At 40.8% G+C, this 23780-nt stretch overlaps 1 protein-coding gene across 3 annotated transcripts in view; it reads left to right on the top strand.

Moving 5' to 3' along the window:
* Positions 1–23780, top strand: part of efhb (EF-hand domain family, member B) — a 93965-nt gene that overhangs the window by 68451 nt on the left and 1734 nt on the right. For all 3 annotated transcript variants that reach the window (XM_073054441.1, XM_073054440.1, XM_073054439.1), the window contains 5 exons: positions 3283–3350; positions 4918–5072; positions 9540–9747; positions 9962–10141; positions 20456–20637. In XM_073054441.1, coding sequence (XP_072910542.1) covers positions 3283–3350; positions 4918–5072; positions 9540–9747; positions 9962–10141; positions 20456–20637 — 793 coding nt within the window. The remainder of the gene's footprint in view (positions 1–3282; positions 3351–4917; positions 5073–9539; positions 9748–9961; positions 10142–20455; positions 20638–23780) is intronic.

Raw genomic sequence — 23780 nt, 5'->3', positions numbered from 1 at the left:
CCATCTAAACATACATTATGGATCAGTATTAACTGGAATCATTCATTTTTTGATGTAATCAATTTGTTAAACTAAAGTGTAATTAACAAAACTCTGGGCTAAAGGCAGTTTTGAATATATTATTCTCTGATGTTCAAACCTTTGTTTTATGAGATGCATATGCTGCTAATAATATTAAACATATGAATTGCATGAGAAGGTGAATTAATTATAGGTGAAGAAGAACAGGGTTGCCCAAAGAAGAAAGGGACAATTTATTTGAAATAAAAATTTGGAATGAGAGGTATCCAAGCTTCAAAGTGCTGCTTGTACTTTTCATATTAACAGACTTCTTGAACATTGGTTCTTGTTTGTACTAAAGAGTGCTACCCTATTCCATAACTCTGAAAGGTGAACCACGTCTGACATTTTCCTAACAACATAGTTAAAATGGAGGTGCATAGGAACCTTTTGTCACAGAGGGTGGTGAATTTCTGGAGTTTTCTACCCCCGAGGGTTGTGGATGCTAGATAATTTGTGGTATTTAAAATGGAAGTACGTTTGTAGATATCTCATGTTTGAAAGATCAAAGAATGAAAAGCTATGGGGAGCTGGCAGAGAAAAGGAAATGAGGCCTGGGTTCAATCTGCCATGATTATACTACGGTAAATTGTGGGCCAGTCTTGAGGGCTGAGTGACCGTTCCTGTTTCTATTTTCTCACATTTTTATGCTTGGAGCCCTGCCAAAGGAAACCTGAAAGATAAGTTTTAGGGTGATGCTGGGTGGTCATAGCCTTGTATATGAACCATCACAGAACATAGAAATCTATAGCACATTACAGGCCAACACGAGGAAATCTGCAGATGCTGGAAATTCAAGCAACACACACAAAATGCTGGTGGAACACAGCAGGCCAGGCAGCATCTATAAGGAGAAGCACTGTCGACATTTTGGGCCGAGACCCTTCATCCTGACGAAGGGCCTCGGTCGGAAACGTCGACAGTGCTTCTCCTTATAGATGCTGCCTGGCCTGCTGTATTCCACCAGCATTTTGTGTGTGTTGCACCTTACAGGCCCTTCAGTCCACAATGTTGTGCTGACCATACAACCTACTCTAGAAGCTGCCTAGAATTTCCCTAGCGCATAGCCCTCTATTTTTCTAAGCTCCACATACCTGTCTAAGAGGCTCTTAAAAGAATCTGTACCGGGACACCTCCTCTTTGAGATTTTTATAAATGACCTGGATGAAGAAGTAGAAGGGTGGGTTATAATGTATCTGCTTCTACTACCGCTGCCAACAGTTCAATCCATGCATCCACCACTCTCTGTGTGGAAAAACTTACCCCTGATGTCCCATTAGTACCTGTTTCCAAGCACCTTAAAATTATGCCCCTTCGTGTTAACCTCTGGCTATCAACACGATCAATGCCCCTCATCGTCTTATACAACTCTATCAGGTCACCTCTCATTCTCTGTCACTCCAAGGAGAAAAGGCCAAGTTCACTCAACCTATTCTAATAAGGTATGCCTTCCAATCCAGGCAAAATCCTTGTAAATCTCCTCTGCACTCTCTTTATAGTATCCACATCCTTCCTATAGTGAGGTGATCAGAACGGAACACAATACAGCAAGTGGGGTCTGACCATGGTCTTATATAGCTGTAACATTACCTCACAGCTCCTGAACTCAGTCCCACGGTTGTTGAATGCCAACACACCATACGCTTTCTTAACAACACTGTCAACCTGTGCTGCAGCTTTGAGTGTCCTATTGACACGGACCCCAAGATCTCTCAGATCCTCCACACTGCCAAGAGTCTTACCATTAATATTATATTCTGTCTTCAAATTGGACCTACCAAAATGAACCACCTCACACTTATCTGGGTTGAAGTCTATCTGTCCCTTCTCAGCTCCGTTCTGCATCCTATTGATGTCTTGCTGTAACCTCTGACAGCCCTCCACACTATCCACAACACCCCTAACCTTTGTGTCAACAGTAAACTCACTAATCCACCCTACTACTTCTTCATCCAGGTCATTTGTAAAAAATCACAAAGAGGAGGGGTCCCTGTACAGATCCTTGCACCATTGGTCACCAACCTCAATGTAGAATATGAACCATCTACAGCCACCCTTTGCCTTCTGTGGGCAAGCCAGTTCTGGATCCACAAAGCAAGGCCTCCTTGGATCCCATGCCTCTTTACTTTCTGAAGGAGCCTTGCATGAAGAACCTTGTCAAATGCCTTACTGAAATCCATATTCACTACATCCTTTGCTGTACCTTGATCAATGTGTTTTGTTACATCCTCAAAGAACTCAATCAGACTCATAAGGCACGACCTGCCCTTGACAAAGCCATGCTGACTATCCCCAATCAGATTATGTCTCTCCAAATGCTCATAAATCCTGCTTCTCAGGACTTTCTTCAACAACTTGCCCACCACTGAAGTCAGACTCACAGGTCTATAATTTCCTGGGCTATCTCTCCCTTTCTTGAACAAGGGAACAGCATTTGCAAACTTCCAATCCTCTGGTACTTCTCCCGGCTCTATTGATGATGCAAAGATCATAGGAAGAGGCTCAGCAATCTCCTCCCTCGTTTCCCACAGTAGGCTGGTGTATATCTCATCTGGTCCCAGTTACTTACCTAACAATGCTTTTCAAAAGCTCCAGCACATCCTCTTTCTTAATGTCTATATGCTCAAGCATTTCAGTCCACCCTAAGTCATCCCTATAATTGCTCAGGTCTTTTTTCTTGGTGAATACTGAAGCAAAGGTAGAAAGTAGTGTTAGTTTGCAGATAGGCTGACCTTCTGGGGAAGAGAAATAGGGTCACCTCAAAGTTGTTGACCTCAGACACAACTCAGGGACACCACAGAAGGGCTGGGTGCATTGGCAATCAAAAGTGGGTTGGTGAGATGGTGGGAGATGAGAGATATTTCTCCTGGCTCCACATTCAGCAAGCTATTGTATCACAGGAATCCAGCAAGGTAATTTTCCAGCAGGGCCATCAGAAATGGCGCTAGATGCCAAAAGACAAATTAACCATGAACAGGGAATTTTGTGGAACTATCTACTAATGGCTACTTCAGTGCTGGTTGTTCTATGTTTTTATTCACAACTTTGGGTGATACTCTTTGGGTGGGATGTCCTCGATATTGCTGGCTGTCAATTTGGGAACCTTGAAGGTGCAGTATTTAGGTAGTAAGTCAAAATTTTTTTGTTTTTCATTCACCCACTTCAAAATTTCTTGCTGCCATTAAGAATTTTCTTTGTTTTTTTTCTCTTTTGTTCTTTCAGAATTGTAGATACGCTGAAGGTTCCCCCTGATCATACATTTGGTGTCCTGCTGCATCCTGATGAGTATGGTAAAGTTAAACTGATATTTCCAGATGAATAAACATGCCAAATTAACATTGGCATGTACATTGATTTTAAGTGGATGAACACTAAGATATTATTTTGAAACTTTAAGCTTCATTTGTATATCCAGTATGTATGTATTTATTTGCACTTTTTTATTTGAGAGCTCACCCTGGTTAATTTTCATGAGCTGACAGACAAATCTGTTGTGTGGCATAAATCTACTATGTAAAGCCTAAGGGTTGTCCCGTGGTTGTGAAAGGTCATCCTGTTTTCTACCAACAGAGATCATCTACTAGAAGTGCAGAAGGCTGTTATGACTCTAGAAATAATGAATTTGGCTCACATAGCATTGGAAAGTAATGCATTGTGTGTTGTTTTATTGAAAATCTTTATTTGGCTATTGTGATTATGAAGATAAATTTCTAATTATTCAAATTGCTAGTAACAGAATCCATACCTTTTATATGACTATATTATTAAATACAGATACTGACACTGTCTGATTTATAGGTTTTCTTACAACATAAGACAGTTGGAGAGTTGGAACTTGGAATATTGATGAGATTCTCACTGATAGAAAGTTCATGAGGATTTAATAATATTGGTTTGTAATACTGAGAGAATTTGGATAGTTACATGTGGCAGTTAAGTAGGCAATTCTGAGACAAGAGTTTGAAAATGACAAAAGTTAATGTTTTAATAAATTAAAATACCAATGTAAACAATCCAAGGGTAATGCAATATTCTATCATAAGGCAATATTTAATTGACTTTAAGTTCCTAAAGTTCTAGGAGCAAAATAAAATGGAGTTATATGGGAACTGGAGTAGGCCATTTAGCTCTATGACCTTGTTCTGAAATTCAATTAGAGCAATTTTTATAGGGAGACAGTGATCATCGTGAATGAATTAAAGCTCTCCTAGTTGTGACACTTATTGAAGTTCATTATGAGGTGTCTGTGATTTAATATTTTTGTGGTTGGTGGCATTCTTAGCAAAAGTTGGATTTTGCTAAATACTTGAAGCAAAAGCTTCTTCTGTGCTTTGCAATGAACAAGACCTGGAAAGACTAAATCATACCTTATACCAATCAGCATTTTTTAAAATCAATGAGCAACTAACTTGCAAGCCATGAAGATTTCTTTAAATTATGTAATTTCTAAATGTTAAATACTGTACAGTTAAGTGTCTGGCATTGCACTCGAGATCACAAAAACATAACATACAGATTAGTGCTATAATATGTCTAATATTGGTTAAGTGTTTCATAAGCACGAACATGTTTTTCATTATTAAAAGCAAAAATTCTCAGGCAGTTTGTGTTGAGAAAGGAATGAAATAAATGTTTCAGTTCAATAACCATTCATCTCTTTTACTGAATTATTTTACAAATTTGACTGAGTGCATTGCAATCTGAGTTGAAGCAAATTGGCACCTATTGCTCCAGATGAATCTGTGGAGCTGGAAGTTGCAATCAAATACTGAGCGCTACAGTTATATGCAAATCCAATGAATGTTTCTTTTTAAAAGCTTCCATGCACCATTGCAATGAATGAATTTTTTATTTCAGGAATTGGAGATCTCATTTACAATAAGATTCCTACCAAATTCAACCGAGAGAAGGATAGGGAAAAGGGCATCTTAAATACTATTCGCCAGCATTTAAAAAAAGCAAACTTCCAGAATTTCAGAACACTTCTTGAAGCTTTTAAACATTATGACAAAGTGAGTAATTTATTTATTAGCTTTCTGTTAATGTTATTAAATTGTAACAGTTGCACAATTAGTACTCATTTTTAAAATAATGAGCAAGTAAAATCTGTTTCCATTTATTAGTGCTTTTGTTTTCCATTTTTATTTTAACCTTAATCTAATTATTTGGATAATGAACAGTGTGCTGAGAATAATACATAATCTTACAAGAACATGTTTTGAGTTTTGGGTAAGCAGACAGCATTTAACTTGGAAGGTATTTAACGAGGTTATTTCGGATAGAAATCTATCTGTCATTATTTTGAGAACTAGACAAGCTTCACAGAATGAAAGTCGTACTAAGTGTCAGTCAATATGTCTTTTTATAGGTTAATCTCTGGGCCAGACTTCTTAAAATGCTAGGTTATAGTTTTAGGAATAAAATAAATTCCCAAGAAGATAGGGGAATTCCAAATCACAAAGGATAAGTTAAAAGTTATCTGGATTTTTAAAAAATATAATAGAACATAGAATAGTACAGTACAGTGCGGGTCCTTTGGGCCATATTGTGAGCTGACCTCTTACTCCAAGATCAAACTAACCCTTCCCTCCCCACAGAGTCCATCATTTTTCTTTCATCCATGTACCTATCTAAGAGTCTCTCAATTGTCCCTAATGTATCTGTCTCTACTATCAACTCCAGCATCCAGCAGCGTGTTCCATCTACTTAATACTCTGTGTACAAAAGAACAGTTACCTCTGATATTCCCACTATGCTTTTCTCCAATCACCTTAAAAGTATGTCCTCTTGTATTAGCCATTGCCACCCTGGGAAAAATGTGCTGACTGCCCACTCTTATCATCTTATAACCCCTATCAAGCCTTCTCTTATCTTGCTTTGCTCTAAGGAGAAATCCCCTGGCTAGCTCAGCCTTTCCTCTAAAGGCATGTTCTATGATCCAGGCAACACCCTGGTAAGTCTCCTCTGCACTCTCCCTAAAGCTTCCACCTCCTTCCCATAATGAGGTGACCAGAACTGAAAACAATATTCCATGTGTGGAATATTTTATGTGGCCAACTTTACAGGATCAATGGACTTGGGCCCCAAGATCCTTCTATTCCTCCACATGTTAAGAATCATGCTATTAACCTTGTACTCTGCCATCGAGTTTGACCTGCCAAAGTGTATCACTTCATACTTTTCTGGATTGCACTCCATCTGCCACTTTTCAGTTCAGGTCTGCACTCTATCAATGTCCTGTTGTAACCTATGACAACATACTATGCTATCCATAACACCACTGAATTTGATGCCATCTGTAAACTTACTAACCAACCCATTTGCTTTCTCATCTATAGTGGTGCTAGAAAGTTTATGAACCCTGTAGAATTTTCTAGTTTTGCATAAATATGACCTAAAATGTGATCAGATCTTCACAAGTCCTAAAACGAGATAAAGAGAACCCAATTAAATAAATAACACAAAATACATTATACTTGTTCATTGATTTATTGTGAGAAAAGATGATTCAATATTACATATAATTGTTGGAAAAAGTATGTGAACCTTTGTTTTCAGTAACTGGTGTAACCCCCTTGTACAGCAAGAACTTTAACCAAATATTTCTGGTAATTGTTTATCAGTCTTGCACATCGGCTTGGAGGAATTTTAGGCCATTCCTTCCTACAAAACTGCTTTAACTCTGGGATGTTGGTGGGCTTTCTTGTATAAATTGCTTGCTTCAGGTCCTGCCACATTTCTATAGGATTAATGTCAGGACTTCGACTTGGCCATTCCAAAACACAAATTTTTATTCTTTTTAAACCATTCTGTTGTTGATTTACACTTGTGTTCTGGATCATTGTCTTGTTGCATTATCCAACTTCTATTAAGCTTCAGGTGACGGACTGCTACCATGACATTCTCCTGTAAAATGTCTTGATACAATTTTGAATTTATTGTTCCCTCAATGATTGCAAAGCAGCCCCAAACCATGGTGCTCCTTCCAGCATATTTCACTGTTAGGATGAGGTTCTAGTGTTGGTGTGCAGTGCACTTTTTCCCTCCAAACACAGCAATGTGCATTTCTGCCAAAAAGTTCAACTTTTGTCTCATCTGTCCACAGAACATTGTCCCAGAAGCATTGTTGAACATCCAGGTGGTCTTTATCAAACTTGAGATATGCAGCAATGTTTTTTTTTGGAGATCAGTGGTTTCCTCCGTGATGATCTTCCATGAACACCATCTTTTTTTTTTGTTTTTTTGAGTTTTTCTTATATTGGACACATGAACAGAGACTTTAGCAAGTTCTAGAGATTTCTGAGGGTCTTCTGCTTTTCTCCTTAGGTTCTTTTTCACCTTCTTTAACATTGCACGTTGTGCTCTTGGTGTGATCTTTGCAGGTTACCCACTCCTAGGGAGAGTAGCAACGGTACTGAGTTTCCTGTGTTTGTAGAGAATTTATCTTACTGTGGACTGATGAACACTCAGGTCTTTAGAAATGCTTTTGTAGCCTTTTCCAGCTTGATGTGTCTCTACAATTCTTCTTCTGCTGTCCTCTGGAAGATGCTTTGATCGAGGCATGGTATACATAAACAGATCTCTCTTGAGGAGAGCAGGCTCAGTCAGTAATCTGACTTCGAATGCCTTTTTTTTTGTAGGGCAAGGCACCTCTCCAGCCTACATCCCCAATCTCACCTCATTGATTGGAGCACCTGACTCCAAACAGCTTTTGTAGAAGGCATTACCCCAGAGGTTCACATACTTTTTCCAACCAATACATGTAATATTGGATCATTTTTCTCAATGGATAAATGAACAAATATAATGGTTTTTGTGGTATTTGTTTAATTGGGTTCTCTTTACCTTGTTTTAGGACTTACATGAAGATCTGATCACATTTTATGCCATATTTATGCAGAAATAGAGAAAATTCTACAGGGCTCACAAACTTTCTAGCACCACTATAATTTATTTGTATAAATCATAGAGAGCAAGGCTTCCCAGAAAAGCTCCCTCTGGAACACTATTATTCATTTACCTCATCTGATACCTCTGCTTTCCTTGGGCAAGCCAATTCCAAATCCACGCTTTCATATTTCCATGGATCACATACTTCCTGACTTACTGTATGAGTTTACCATTGGGAACCTTGTTGATCACTTTACTAAGTTCATTTACACATCCATTACTCTACCTTAATCAATTTGTTTAGTTACCTCCTCGAGAAAGTCAATTAGACATATGAAGAATGGCTTGCCCCTCACAAAGCCCTGCTGACTACCTCTGATCAGACGATGCTTATACAAATGCTCGTAAATCCTGTTTCCAAGCATCCTCTCCAATATTTTGCCCACCACTAATGTAGGACTCGCAGGTCTATAGCTCCCAGGATTATCCCTGCTACCTTTCTTGAACATTGGTATGTGTCCTGTGGCCAGTGTGGATTCAAAGATCTTTGCCAACAGCAAAGAAATCTCTTCCTTCACTTTCCATAGTAACCTGAGTTATATCCCATCCAGCCTTAGGAATTACCTATCCTAAAGGGAACCTCCTTCCTTTTATCTTATGGTCCATTCTCCTCTCCTATGGGATTCCTCCTTCTGCAGCCCTTTGCCTTTTCCAATTGTCACTTCCTGGCTTCTTTCTTCATCCCACCTGGCTTCAGCTATCACCTTTTAGCTTGTCCACCTTCCCCTCCCCCCCCACTCTTTATTCTGGCATATTCCCCCTTCATTTCCAGTCCTGATGAAGGGTCTCGGACAAATTGTTGACTGTTCATTCATTCCCATAGATGCTGACTAACCTGCTGAGTTCCTCCAGCACTTTGGGTGTGTTTTCAATCTTAATTTTATTTTTGTCAGAACCTAACACATCGTCTTTCTTAACCACAACATCTTCCAGCACATTAGCCTGTTTTATGCTGACCTCACATTTGTCAAGGTGTGTCTCACTGAGGAATGCTGAAGTAAATTATTCATTGAGAACTTCCCCTACTTCCTCTGACTCCAGGCACATTTTTCCTCTTTTCTCTCTGATCAGTCCTACCCTGACCTTAGTTCTCCTGTTCTTCACATATGTGTAGAATGCCTTGGGGGTTTCCTTTGTCTATGGATGAGAATAAACAGTCAAGAGTTGCGGGCTAAGACCCTTCATCCAAGACTTCATCTCAACCTAAAACAGCAACTGTTTGTTGCTATCCGTAGATGCTGCCTGACCTACTGAGCTCCTCCAGCACATTGTGTGTATTTCTCTATATTTCCAGCATCTGCAGCACCTCTTGTGTCGAAGATCAATATGTCATGTACCATGTATAGCTTGTGAGAGTTTAGCTGTACTGTGCACCCCAGTTGCCTAAATCCCACTCACCCACAATCAATCAGGAATTTGTTTGCTTATTAAAGTGAATGGGTGGAAACTCATGGAGGTTTAATTTGAATATCTGATAGTCAGAAGCAAAATGATTGATTTCTATTCTTCATTTGTTTGATCCTATCCAGAATGGTGATGGTAAAATTGACCGAGAAGAGCTACGAGATGTCTGTTTACAATTTAACCTGAAGTTAGATTCCAAACTGATGGATGAATTATTTGACTACTGTGATGTGGAAGGGGTTGGCACCATCAACTTCTTAGAGTTTGCAAATTTTCTGAATTGGAAAGATAAAATGCCTCTGAGAGAAACAGAACAAAAGATTATTACAAAAGGTACAGTTGTGCTGCATATTTTGCAAAAATTGTAAATGATGGAAATGGTAAGCAGATCAGGCAGTGTCTGTGCAGTGAAGCGTAGAGTTAAATTTAACTCTGTTTTGTTTACTATAGATGAATATGTGACAGCTCTTTTCAGATGTCCGTATTAACTGATTTTTGTTTTAACAATCATATGCTCCTTTATTAATGAGAAACTAATTCTTCATAGGAAGTGCGACAAATGAAGATGGCACTGGGCTGGTAGCACCTGACGATATTGTACCATTAGAAATTGGCAGCTCAATTAAGACACTCAGAACTATAACTAGAAAAGAAGATAGGTCTAATGGCCACTATCGTACAAGCTCTTCACTGATCAATGCAGTTTTTGGTAGTTATTCACCAGAAAGTAAGTGTTTAGTTTAATTTTCCTAACAGATAATATTATTTTGTATGAACAATTTGGTATTTTCATGTAGAATATACAATCTTATTAAGATTAATTTGAAGTATTTCAAGTATATTATAGAATATATAAATTATACAACCTTGAGATTTGCTTGCTCAAAGGTAGTCAGAAGGGAAGAAACCCGAAAGAACCCAATTAAAAGGAAAAAAAGAATAAATATGAAAGACCAACACTCCATGTGCAAGAGAAAGAAAATAAGTACCAGCAATGTGGGCGAAATCAGCTCTCGGCCCAACCGACACCCTGTCTTTTCCGTCTATCTGGGCCAGCATTTAAATTGATCCAGTAACTCAGTGAAAGTCTCTGTACCCTGGAGGGAGAAGTGAACATTGTTGTGAGTGAAATTGGTTGTCACCTCTGATCTGGTCAAGCGTTTAAATAGTCTAAACAGCGCATTATACCTCACATAGAGCCCAAGCATCACTGCTGCAAAAGGCTTTGGGCCTAGACCACTCTGTCCAGTGACTCACCCTGGGCCCAGAATTCGTTGCCTAGCACAAAGCTGCTCTCAAGCTCTTCAAATCAGCTTGGAATACTTGGAATTTACATTTTCATCCAACTGAATGTTGGCAGCCTACTCTTGCTTCTGTTTTTCATGTTTTTATGCTCCACTGTTCTGGAGGATAAGGTGTGATCAGAAAAACATGAAGATGTGCATTTATTTCAGTGCTCTATGATTAAAAATTGGCACCACCCCAGAGATTCCACAGCAGACTTCCAGTGTGAGTCATATTTGCACCTCTGAGGTTATTTTCATGCCATATCTTCTTTAGGTGACATCATTTCTTTTGGAGTGGCTGGGAATGGGATAAGAGAGGAGGTTGTTCATTAATTCACATTTTCCAAGAAAGTTTCTGACACCACTGAAGTGTGCAGTGGATGCTGGTGAATAAAATGGTTGTTGTTGTACTTCAAAAAAAAACAAACAAGTTTATCTCTCAGCCATAGATTAGAAATATAATGAATCTAATAGGACATTGTTCAGGATGTGAGGAATTTTGAGATTTATCTTCCCCAATTTTCAACAGGAGAAGAATACACAGGTGTATATGATGTCATCCTGATCTTCAGCTATGTCTTTGATGGAAGATCAAAGAAAAAGTAGCATAGATGTTTGTGTAACCAGTTAGCACAGCTATTTTTTTAATGATCCAACAATGACATCATGGAAATTTCAGGTGCATTGGTCCATGTTGTCTATAATTACAAATCCATCATTGTTTTTCTTTAATATATCTCTAGAATTAATAAGCTTGAACTGTTTCTTCCAGCAAGAATTTGTCTGTTTCATTTTCACCACTGTACTGGCAATGAATTGCCAATGTTTTTCTATTCTCACGAAAATGTTATTGTTCATTTGACATTCTAAAACTCTCTCTGTAGTCCTGGCTCTAATAACTATTTGGAGAATTTCTCCAGATATATATGTCCCATGTCCTTGAAATTGTTTAAGAACTTTATCAAGTTTCTTTACTATTTTCCTTTTCTGCAAAGAGAAAGGAACCGATTCTTTAACCGTAATGAATTGAAAATTGGCCATACACTTGGCTGGGAAGTGAAAAGTACCTATTCCTTAAGCTTAATGAATGGGAAATTGACCATGCCCTTGGATTTCTGATGATTGGACTTTATCCCAAGATGGTGCTGGAGAGACACAGGTTTCCCCCGCTATCCGAAGGTGGAGCATTCCTATGAAACCATTTGTAAGCCGAAATGGCATAAAGCAAAGAAGCAATTACCATTAATTTATATGGGAAAAATTTTTGAATGTTCTCAGACCCAAAAAATAACCTACCAAATCATACCATAAAACCTAAAATAACCTGAACATATAGTAAAAGCAGGAATGATATGATAAATACACAGTCTACATACATAAAGTAGAAATAAGGTATTTACAGTGTAGTTTCACTTACCAGAATCGGGAAGGGTAGCCAAAACCGATTTGTAGAAAAAAATCGGCACGTACACGCATGCGCACACACCTGCCCGCGCAAGGCTTCACAGTCATGGTAGTCTTGGAGTAAGCACAAGTTTAAAGTGGGTACCTTTTTTTACGAAAATCTTCAGATTTCTTTCTGTTAGCGAAAACAGGTACTGATGTAGATCTTTCGTAAAAGCAAAGTGGCATAAAGCGAACTTTTGTTAAACGGGGGACACCTGTACAACGAAGTTTTGTGGGCAGCTAGCAAAAGCCACTAACTATTCTACCAGATATACTTTTTATGGATTACAATCAGTGCAATCTGCAGTCTGTAATTGCCCTTTGCGAGTTATGGTTTTGAGCCTGGCATTTCTGCGGCATCCTGAAGGATTCAGTGAACTGCTGGGAATGCAGGTTTGGTCACGGCAGCCATCGCTGGAGTGGATTTTGGGCTGGATTGAAGTGGTGAAGCCTGGGCCCAAGAGCAAAGAGTGAGCCGATGTATGATGGGATTAACGTGTCAAGGTTAAGGGTGAAGGATCAACCAGTGTTCAGCTCACTACTCCATGAGGCTTCACTCTCCTCAGTGCTGAACTGGCCACATGGCTCTGGACTAATTTTCGGGGGGGGGGGGTCTGCAGTTCATGTCCTGTGTATTATTTGTTTACTTGTTTATTGTTTGCACAATTTGTTCTCTTTTCGCACGTTGGATGATTGACAGTCATTGTTGTGGGGTCTTTTCATGGCCTCTGTGTTTCTTTGTTTTGGGGATGCTGTCGTGGTTTCTCGTGCCCCACAAACGACCAGGAGACACAGAAGATTCTTCAAGAAGGGTTAAACTTTAATTTGCAAATCAAAGCTGAGACAGTCATTGAGCTAGTTCATAGCATTTTTTATAGCAATCTCCTGGTTTAGTTGTATTAGCATATCCAATATAGTTGCTTGCGTATCACAAGTATATCTGCCACTATTGTTTCTACCCATTGACTTAATCATGTTCTAATCTACATCTCTTAGCTGGCCTCTCATTAACACCCCATTATCTTCTACATTCTTAAGATTTCATTCTCCTACTAAATTGGATACATGCATAGCAAATAGCAAACTCAAAGCTGACTACATAGTTTTGGTTACACAGCAAACAATGTAACTTTTATACTCCAATATATCCCCCCTTTGAGACCCATAGGGTCTCACACAGAGAAAGAAGACTAAGAGTCTGCGCACAAAAGCCCCAATAAACTCAAGCACTTATTCCCAAATCTCGGGTTAAACTATAATTTTCTGCGCCAAGACCTCAAAGTATTCTCTCCCTGTTACCCTGGGCTGCTGAGCCAAAAACCTGTCCCTTTGTACCTGAGACAGGGAAAAAAACTCAGAATCCCTTACAATCTACTCCCACACTGTCGTTTTGCTCTTGTTCATCCTGCAGGTGTTGTAGGCTGTAACAATACATTTTCGGTGTTTCTTTCTCCACTGAGCTTGCTTCAGTAATTGCCACGAGCATCGGAAATTGTTTGGTTGCAGCACGCACTACAAGAGACTTGAGACAAGGAAGAAAACAGAACAGTACAAGCGCACAGCTCAACAATTCAATACTGACAGTTATTGCCATTTCAGTCAGCCATGCTCCCCATCCTTCTTTATTTTCTTTATCACTTCCCCCCCCCCCCCTTGCACAATGGTCAATCCCATGCGCTTCTGAAATCAGAATCGTCAGTAGAGGGGTGGGCGCTACCAACAAACCGTCTTCCATGCTCCACACGCCTTCCTGGTTCTGCTTGGCCCCCCTTCATCTCCACATTGTCTGTTCTGCCAAAGTTGCCTTACCTTGTATTTCAATTAGGTCCTCTGCCTCAGGTTCTGGAGTTAGGCTTACCTGGGGGGCAATGACAGCTGATGTACATCCAGACGCTTTTCTGGCTGCCTCGTCTGCAGCTTGATTTCCCTTTGTTATTACATCATTTCCCTTTTTATGTGCCTGGCATTTTACTATAGCCAATGCTTTAGGTTTCATTATGGCTTTTATTAAGTCTAGAATTGCCTGACAATGTTGTATGGGATCTCCACTGCTTTTTTTAAAACCTCTCTGCTTCCACACTGCCCCAAACAAATGGCATACTCCATGAGCATATGCTGAATCAGTATAGATGTCTACTTTCTCACCTTCCATCATTTCACACGCAGCTGTCAGGGCTTTGATTTCCGCTAGTTGGGCGGAACACGGTTGGGGACAGGACTTCATCCTAATAATCTTATAGCTCGACTGATCCTGCTGCACCACTGAGAATCCTGCGTGATTTCCATCATAATCCCTATAACAAGAGCCATCTACGAACAGAACCTTTTTATCTGCATCCTCTAGTGGTTCTGACCGTAAATCTGCTCTTAATTTGGCAAATGCCATCATCTTCCCTACACAATCTTGGGGTTCTCCTTCATAGCCCAAAGCGACAAAATCGGCTATATTACTGGTAGTGCATCTCTGTATAGTTATGTCTGGAAATGTCAATAGCATCTGATACGCTGCTATCCTGGCTGGCGTCAGCACAAATTTCCCTCTTTCCAGCAATTCTGCTACTTTGTGGTGTGTGTACAGAGTCACAGGATAGCCCAGGGTTACAAATGATGCCTTTCCATATGCATAGTACAGCGCCGCCAATCCCTGATAACAGGTTGGATACCCCTGAGCCACCTCATCTAGTCTCGTACTGTAGTATGCTATCGGCTGCTTTGCTTTTCCTGTGCCTGTCTCTTGTGTTAGAACCGCTGTGACATAACCCTCCTGTCGGTTGGATACATACAAATGAAAAACCTTCTCGTAATCAGGCAAAGCTAATGCTGGTGCTGACTGCAATTCCTGTTTAATAGTATTGAAAGTTATCCCCGCCTCTCCATTCCACTGTAAATCATTCTTCAAATTTGTATGTCCTGCTTCTTTCATTATCTTTCTCAAAGGTGCCACAATCTCAGCATATTCTCCTATCCAATCTGAGCTGTACCTTGCCATTCCCGAAAATGTCATCATCTGCCCTACAGTCTGGGGTTTTGGGGCCTTAGTTATTGCCTCAATCTGATCTGGTGCTATCGCCTTCACTCCCTTGGATATTACCCTGCCTAAGTATTCCACTTGCTGCGTGCAAAATTGCAGTTTCTTTTTGGATACTTTATGTCCTCCGTGTGCCAGCTTCTCTAACAGAGTTATAGTGTCCTGCTCACACTGTTCCTTACTATGGGAGCAAATCAACAGGTCATCCACATACTGTAATAATGTACTTTCCAATGGTATGCCCTCTAGGTCTGCCTTCAACACCTGATTAAAAACACGTGGTGAATGTTTAAACTCTTGCGGCATTCTGGTATAGGTATACTGAGCACCTCTGTAAGTAAATGCAAACAGATACTGACACTGGTCGGCTAGAGGAATGCTGAAGAAAGCCGAACACAAATCAATCACTGAAAAGTAACTTGCTTCTGGTGGAACATTAGTCAAAAGCGTGTGTGGGTTGGGGACTACCGCTGGCCAGTCCTCTACCACATCATTTACCGCTCGCAAATCATGCACCAATCTCCACTTAGATTTATCTGCTTTTAAGACCGGCAGCAACGGGGTATTGCATGGACTGTTTGTTCTTTTAAGCACTCCTATTTCAAGCAACCCCTACACTGTCGATGCTATTCCCTCTTCTGCTTCTGGTCTTAGAGGGTATTGTGGTCTCCTGGGTGGAATTGCTCCCCTTTTCAGCCTTATTTCCACCGGACTAGCTGTTTTTATTTTCCCTACGTCCGTGTCATGCTGTGACCACAGAATAGACGGCAACTCATCTAACCTTTTATCTTTCTGCTGGCCTCTTTCCTTTCCCAGCAATGGCATGTGTGGTTGGGGAGTTATTTCGACCTCTCTCACTGTCCCTACCATATCTACACTTACCATTATTTTAATGCAATTGTTGTCTTCTGATATCCACACCTCTGGCGTGATTTTCTTCCACACTGTTACGGTTTCAGCACACTTAACTAAGGGTCCTAAGTCTTTAGACTGATATCCCTTGTTTACCAACAACGTTACGTGGGGCGCAGCCTCCGGTATCCTGTACCATTTTCCTAAAAAGGTGTTCCACTTAACTTGTAAAGCTGCCCCTTGCTTTCCAATTATCACAGCCTCCCCTTCCAGGTGCTGTTGGGTACATGCCTCCAGGTGCCATCTCTCCTCTAACTCCCTGTTCTGAGCCTCGTCAAAAATCACTGTACAATGTAGCTCAGATTTGGGCATTACAGCCCTGGGTAATATAGCCTGCACGCCCTTTTTCCATTTTTCCAAGGTTTCCTGAATCTGATCTGCGATGTCTCCTATCCAAAAGACAGTAGCCTTCTTGTCTTCTCGCACTATCAATTGAGCCCCTGCTCTTTCCACACTCAGCCCATTTCAGGTGCATTCTAATTTTAATTCCAGTTTCAATAAGGCATCTCTGCTTAACAAATTAATCTGAGTTCCTTTAAATACTAGCACCGGCAAAACAATTCCTTTATTTCCCATTCTCAACTGCACTGGAGCCATGCACTGTGTCAACTGTGTTTTCCCCAAGAACCCTACCGTCTTAATAAACTTTCCTGACATGGGAAGGTGAAGGGCATACTGTGGCTGTACACAAGTGTACGTGGCTCCAGTATCTATCATCATTGGTGTCAGTTGCCCTTCTAACATAACCTGAACTATGGGTTCCTCGTCTGCCTCCCTTGTTATCATTGGGTAATGTCCCTTCCCACTCGAGTTCTCGGGGCACCCCTAATACCTCGCATAGGGGTTCACAGGTCCGCTTGGGCCTGTGGGGCTGGTCCTTGGCTAAACTTTAGTTCCCTTCTTATCGGTTCCTGCTGGTGTGTGACAGGCCATGGTGTAAATGGACAATCTCTTCTCATGTGACCTGGCTGATTACATCCCCAGCACAATCTCTCTACCTCTCTTTCCCCCTGTTTCCTCACTGGTCCCCTCTGCCCATAGCTCCTCTGTCCCCCTCCTTGGGACTTCCAGTCCTGTCTGGGCTGTTTGAATTTAATCTGTTCCTGATAGGGCATTGGTGGGAATGTTCCTCCAAAGACAATTATTGGCATGAGGTTTTCCGGCCCTTGTCTTACAGTATGATCGGTTCCTCCATATAGCAGTGCTTTGTCCAGTTCGATGGCTGTACTCGGACCGGTGGTTGCTGGCAGCATCTTTTTGCTTTTCTCTTTTTCTTTCTTTTTGAGTTCTTTGAGCTGCATTTGTATTAACTTTCTTTGCACCTCTTCCTGCTGCTCAGACAACCTTCGTTTGTCTTTCCGGTATTTCTCAACCGCATGGACTACGTGGTCTCTAAATTCTGGTGGGGTCATTGACGTCAGCCCAACCACTTCCTCCAGTTTGGATTTTACTTGTGGAGGCATTTCATCCAAAATGCTATGTCGGAACAGTGTGGTGATAAATAAGCTATTTTCCACCTCTTGCTCAGTCTCCAGTCTCCACCTTTTCAACTGGTTTTCTATGTAAGCTGCTGGGTTTTAAGTGGATCCCCCTTTAAGGCTTTGGGGTTCACTTTGGGTGGATAAAGCTTCCTGAGGGCCTGCCATACCCTCTGCCTCACTCTGTCAAACCCGTCTCCATCATTTCACGGGTCGTTCGAGTTTACTATGCAAGCCATTTCCATTAGTTCTTTAAATTTGGAGGTTCCCATCAACCTTATCAATAGTGCCTTCAAATCTCCCATAGCCAATAATCGTCCCACCGTTTCTTCTTCAAAGGCTCTAATCCATTTCCCTGCTCCTTCATGTAGATTGGGCAGTGTTTTTTTCAGCCCTTCTAGGTCCTGGGATCCCCAAGGGATATACTGCACTTGTCCTGATCCTTTAACTAACAACGGCATCATTCTTCCTCCTTCTTCCCACCTGCCCTGGCTCTCCTCCTCGCCTGACTCCCCATCTGTCTCAGGGTATGTCTTTACTGCCTCCCACACAAATTTCTCCGGGGTCCTCTTCTTCCCTCGGTCCTCTTCTTCCTTTCTGTCCTGATTCAATACTTGGTTGGCCCCTGGAGTATTTTCCGCATCTCCTCTGGCAATCCCCTCTCAGTAACTTATCTAGCTCTCTCTCTACTTCTGCAAGTTGCTTCCCTACCACTTCCTTCTGCTCTTCTAGGCTTCTGCCTCCTACTTCTTCTCCACAACTTCTCGCATCCTCTCTCTCTCCACTTAACTCTTGCTCCTCCAATGAGTCACTTCTCTTTCTTCCTGTCCGTGTCTGTACACCTGTGGCAGGGACTGCTCATGTCTGTTTCTAGTCTGTTTATTTCTATGGTATAACCGATAATCCTCATACTCCTTTTCCTCTCTCAAGTATTTCATCCGTTCAATCTCTTCTTTCATTTCTCTCTTTGCCTGTTCCACCTTTATCCTTTCTGCCTGTATCTCCTTCCATATCGCCGCTTTTTCCTTCTCGTATTGTCTTTTTTCCTCCTCATTATCCCAAACTTGTACTTCTCCCTGCATGTTTACTGTTCCCATCAGCAGGGGGCACTGCTTAGTGGTTCCTTCCTCATTATAGGGAGGGGGCTTTTCTGTTTCTTTCGCATCCGGGTATGGAGCTGAAGCCAGCTTCTCACTGTACCTTTCTCTCTCTCTCTAACAGGCTGTTTCTCCAGCACCTTAGTGTCTTCCTCGCTTGTAATCAATATTCTACCTGTCCTCCTCAGCCTTTCTCCCTCCGTTCTGAAGAGTTTTAGCACTTCCATTTCTCGTTCTCTTTTTTGCCCTCTTTTCTTAGATTTATCTTTTGGTTTGTAATTTTTAATTAGTGCCTCCATTTCTTTGCACAAGCTTACATCAAACATTCCTCTCTTGGCCATTTTGTGACCAGGTTTTTGGTTCTCTTTTCCCATTTTTCTGAAGTTTTTGTAATCTCATATTTATTTACCGGGATTTTTTTGCTCAGAATCTCTACTGCCGTTCCTTTACCTGTCATGTTGTTCTCTCTTTTTAAGGTATTTCAGAGATTCACAGTTCGTTTACAGGATAATATTATTTACTCTAATTCTATGCCTAGTCTATCGTCTATCTACCAGCGCTTTAAACTATGTATTGGACTGTCCTTGTTTCCTATTCTGTTCTGCCCGTACAGACCTCTACTCAGAGGGTATCCACAGAACTTTCTCTTTGCACCTCGTCTATTCAGACCCTTATCTCTTAAGGCGGTATCCACGAGGATTTTCTCTATTTTTCCTTTCCCTGCCTGTTCAGACCTTCATTTTATACGAAGCGGTATCCACAGGGACTTACCAACAGCACGTGGAATTTTTCTTCACTTAACTTATTAGCTTATTTGTACTTACCCTCACTGCAGTGTTTATCCTCTGAGCCTCCTGTTAACCCCCAATTCTGCCAGATTCTTTGGACCGGAGAGACCCTTCGGCAGTGGTTCCACACTTCTGAGACTCCAAGAGCTTCCCAAGACTAACAGAATTCTTAGTCCAAATTGTCGCAAAAAGCGCTTACCTTTTGTTTGGGTGCACCCCTTAATTCTGTTAGCCTTGTGGGGGTCCCTAGAGGACTGGGAAGCGTCCCCAATCTGCCGTTTCCTTTCCGCGGGTCTCTTTCCAGTCCTGCCGCGGTCACCAATTTTGTCGTGGTTTCTCGTGCCCTACAAACGACCAGGAGACACAGAAGATTCTTCAAGAAGGGTTAAACTTTAATTTGCAAATCAAAGCTGAGACAGTCATTGAGCTAGTCACAAGTACATGTGCCACTATTGTTTCTACCCATTGACTTAATCATGTTCTAATCTGCATCTCTTAGCCTCTCATTAACACACCATTATCTTCTACATTCTTAAGATTTCATTCTCCTACTAAATTGGATACATGCATAGCAAATAGCAATCTCAAAGCTGACTACATAGTTTTGGTTACACAGCAAACAATGCAACTTTTATACTCCAATAATGCCTGCAAGAAGATAAATCTCAAGATTGTATATGGTATACATACTTCGGTAATAAATGTACTTTGAACTGTGATCTGAGGTTCAGCATTTTTGAAATCTGAAAATGGAAATTTATCCTAAGTGGTTCTGTTAAATGAGAATGAAGTTAGTTACTTGAAACTGAAAGTTTGCTATGGGCATCAAAATCAGATACTCTATTGGAAAGAACTATAGTCCAACAACAAGATTTATTGGAATTATAATTTTCATTTAAGTCACAGTGCGTGTCAGGAATATATCTGTCGTTAATGTCTAATTTTGATCAAAATATTAAATAAGAATCCCTTAATGCTTTATTTCTTTATATTTTGTTTCAAACAGATTTTCGAACCTGTGGTGTACCTACTATTCGTACTGACTTAGCAGCTCCTCGGTTTCGTCGTATTAGTGATATGGTTAACTATGGTGATGAGGCAACTGCTTCAGCCTTGCTAAGTCCTTCTATCTTTGCTCAAAGTCAAGTTTATGAGAAAGACATGTTTTTAGACAGGCCCAAAGAAGAGGTAAGTCATTGGCAACAACATTTAACTCATCCTAGTCCAAACACAACAAAAGAAATTTGTACTGCTCAGAATGATGGATGATTGTCGTATGACAAAAAGGTTTTGTGTTAGAGAAGATAGGTCAAAGATAGAAAATTGGTGGGAGCTGGTTGGAGAGTCTGATGCCTCACCCATTCCCCATTGTATTTCTTTCTCTCAGTTATACTCAAGGTTGAAAATGCTCCAAATATTTGGTCAGGACTTTGATAAATTCCTACTCTTGATTCGCTCATGGCAGGCCACACATGAAATTTGAGCTCATTTGATTTCCGTGACTATCTCATGATAAATATGCTTTTGATTTCCTTAGGGCATCAGCAATGGTCTTAATTTTATGAATTGCACATTTCATGATCAGTGCCACTCATGAATAGGATGAATATTTTGTAGCCGGATCCAATGGTGTAACATTCGAGGAGACAGTAGAGCTGACTGGAAAAGATGGTAAAAATGATGGTAGAAAAGAGGGCATCAAATTAGCATAGTGGTTAGTGTAACACTTTATAGCACCAGCAATCACGATCAGAGTTCTATTCCCACCAGTGCCTATGTGAGTTTCCTCTAGGTACTCCAATTTCCTCCCACATTCCAAAGATGTACTGGTTGGGGTTAGTAAATTGTGTGGGCAGAAGCATAGCAACACTTGCAGGCTGCCCCCAGCACAATCCTTGGACTGTGTTGGTCGTTGACCCAAACGATGCCTTTCACTGTACGTTTTAAAGTTACGACATACATATGACAAATAAAGCTAATCTTTAATTCTTAAATCTTTAAGGAAAGAACCTAGGCAAGAGAGGACACAGATTTTCTGACCTGGAGTTCAATGAATTGGCCATTTGATGATAACCATGGAGGTCAATGCAAGGAATCTAATGTGAAGGACCAGGAAGCGGTACTAAAAAATGTTCAGTGGTGATGCATGGAAAGTCATCATTAGCCTCAAACGCTGCTTAGTGTCTTGCAGCATCACTACTTAATGGCCGATGATCTCTTTTGATCAGGACTTAGGCATAACTTGATAGGGTAGCATATCCTGCATGCATTTCCAAGCCTCATCACCATAGAGATTGCTTGTTATTGAAACAAAGCACCCAAATTCATTCTTTCCAACCTTCCTGTTTTCCTAACTATTCTCCCTCTCTTTCTCAGTTTTGCTTTCTTGTCACTATTGATTCCCCTTTCTCACCTTTTTTTTCTTATTCACTCTCTCTCTGGTAACCCAGAACTGACAACAGAAATATGCTGAAAAGTGTGCTATTGCAACGATTTACTCTGCTAGAATAGAGAATACTGACCACAATTTGAGTAGTCTTTGCTCTTTGGCAGCAGTGGAGAAGATATCTAGGTATATACAAGCATGCTCATACATAAGCTTCTTTTAAACGTTCCACTTCCCACAATCTTCTCTACGTTAAAAGTACCCTCCCCTTTCTCTTTCCAGCAGTTAAAAAGTACAAATTGGCCCTTCAGTGGTTTAAAAGCTTGAGAGAAAATAGCGCGGTATCACTCAATCCCAAAATGGACAAATTAAATCCAGATATTCAGTATTGTAAACAGGTTGGGTTGGAAACATGATCTGCAAATGGTGAGTGACTTGCTATGTGTAAACTGGACGGAGTAGATAGAAATGCTGGCTCATCTGCAAACACTCTGCTGTTCTGGACCTTGAAGAATATAAGGGACAACCTACAAAAACATGCCTGGTGATATGCAATGGCAGGCCTGCAGGGAAACATGGGGTCGATGCCAGGGAGTCTTTGGAGGAAAAGTGTTTTGTAGAGCTTTTTTAGTGTTTATCCTTTCCATTGTGTAAGTGATGGCTGATTGGATTTGAGTCTGCAAGTACAAACAGAAATGATCTAATATTGAGTAGTCTTGTGGAAACTCAAGTTAAGGGGATCACATCTTTGGATACCAATGCTCAAAGGCATATGGGAGGTATCACAACAGTCTACCTGTCTGGTATCCGTGAGGTAACTAGGACTTCTGAGGTACTCCTTTAGGAGCGTGTCCTTTGTTCTATAGAATATGGATGTATGCCACTCTCCATATAGTTTGTGATCTTTTCATTGCCTCTCTGCTAATGTTCTTCTGTTGATCTGTAAGCAAGCCAAATCATTGGAATTTCTAATGAAGCAATGCAGGCCTTCTCCATCCAAAGCGGCTTTGTTGACATCCTCCAAGGATGCTTGTAGCCTCCTTCACTGCATTCACCAGTTTTCTGAAGCTACAAGAGACTACACAGAAACATCAGTGCAAGTAAAATCATGCAGTAGACAGACTCTAAGGAGTGCATGGAGTGATTAGATGATATTTTTAAGGACTATTGCAAAATTGGAGAAATCTGGAGTGTGTTGTTGATTTAGGATTGAATTTCATTCTGTCATTGTTATCAATTAGGTGTGAGATGTTCAGCAGCAAAGTAAAGAACTGTGGAATGGGGAATTGGCACTATGTTAATTTAGTGTGCAGTGTGATGAATTGTAATGTATCAGCCAGGCCTGAAGGGGAGCTGTGTGTGTGGGTGCGAGGATGTGGAATCCATGCATTTCCTTCTTGCTTTTTCTCCATACCCTTCTCCTCAGTTGCTTGCAAGGATTAAAGCCACATGATATTGGCATTGTGTAATATTGGAGCAAACCACAGTGAATTTGGAGATCAGACATCCCACCCTGCAAAAACTCATTTCAGGGAGGTAGCACCCCCCCCCCCCGCCCCCTCACAACCCCATATCCCCCTCCAGTCGACCTCCAGGGGAGTATGTATACAGGACATTCGATTATGAAAGAACACAACAATTCATTTGATCACATATTGAAACTATTTACACACACACACACACACACACACACACACACACACACACACACACACACACACACACACACACACACACACACACACACACACTTACTTGTTGAGTATTTTGTTGGCAGCCTCAATGCTAACAGCTAAACGCTAATGCAAATAGATTTTCTATTTCTTTTTCAAACTTTCCTTGTACTGTGATGTGGCTTGCTTGGCAGATTTGAGCACTTTGTCGGAAGTCTCAACCTCATAGCAGTCAGTGTCAATGAATTTGTTAATTTTGGAAGACATCAGAT

The sequence above is a fragment of the Hemitrygon akajei genome, chromosome 8 (genome assembly GCF_048418815.1).
Source record: "Hemitrygon akajei chromosome 8, sHemAka1.3, whole genome shotgun sequence".
NCBI lineage: Eukaryota > Metazoa > Chordata > Chondrichthyes > Myliobatiformes > Dasyatidae > Hemitrygon > Hemitrygon akajei.
The sequence above is the reverse complement of the archived record's forward strand: the minus strand, read 5'-3'. Positions and strand labels throughout refer to the sequence as shown.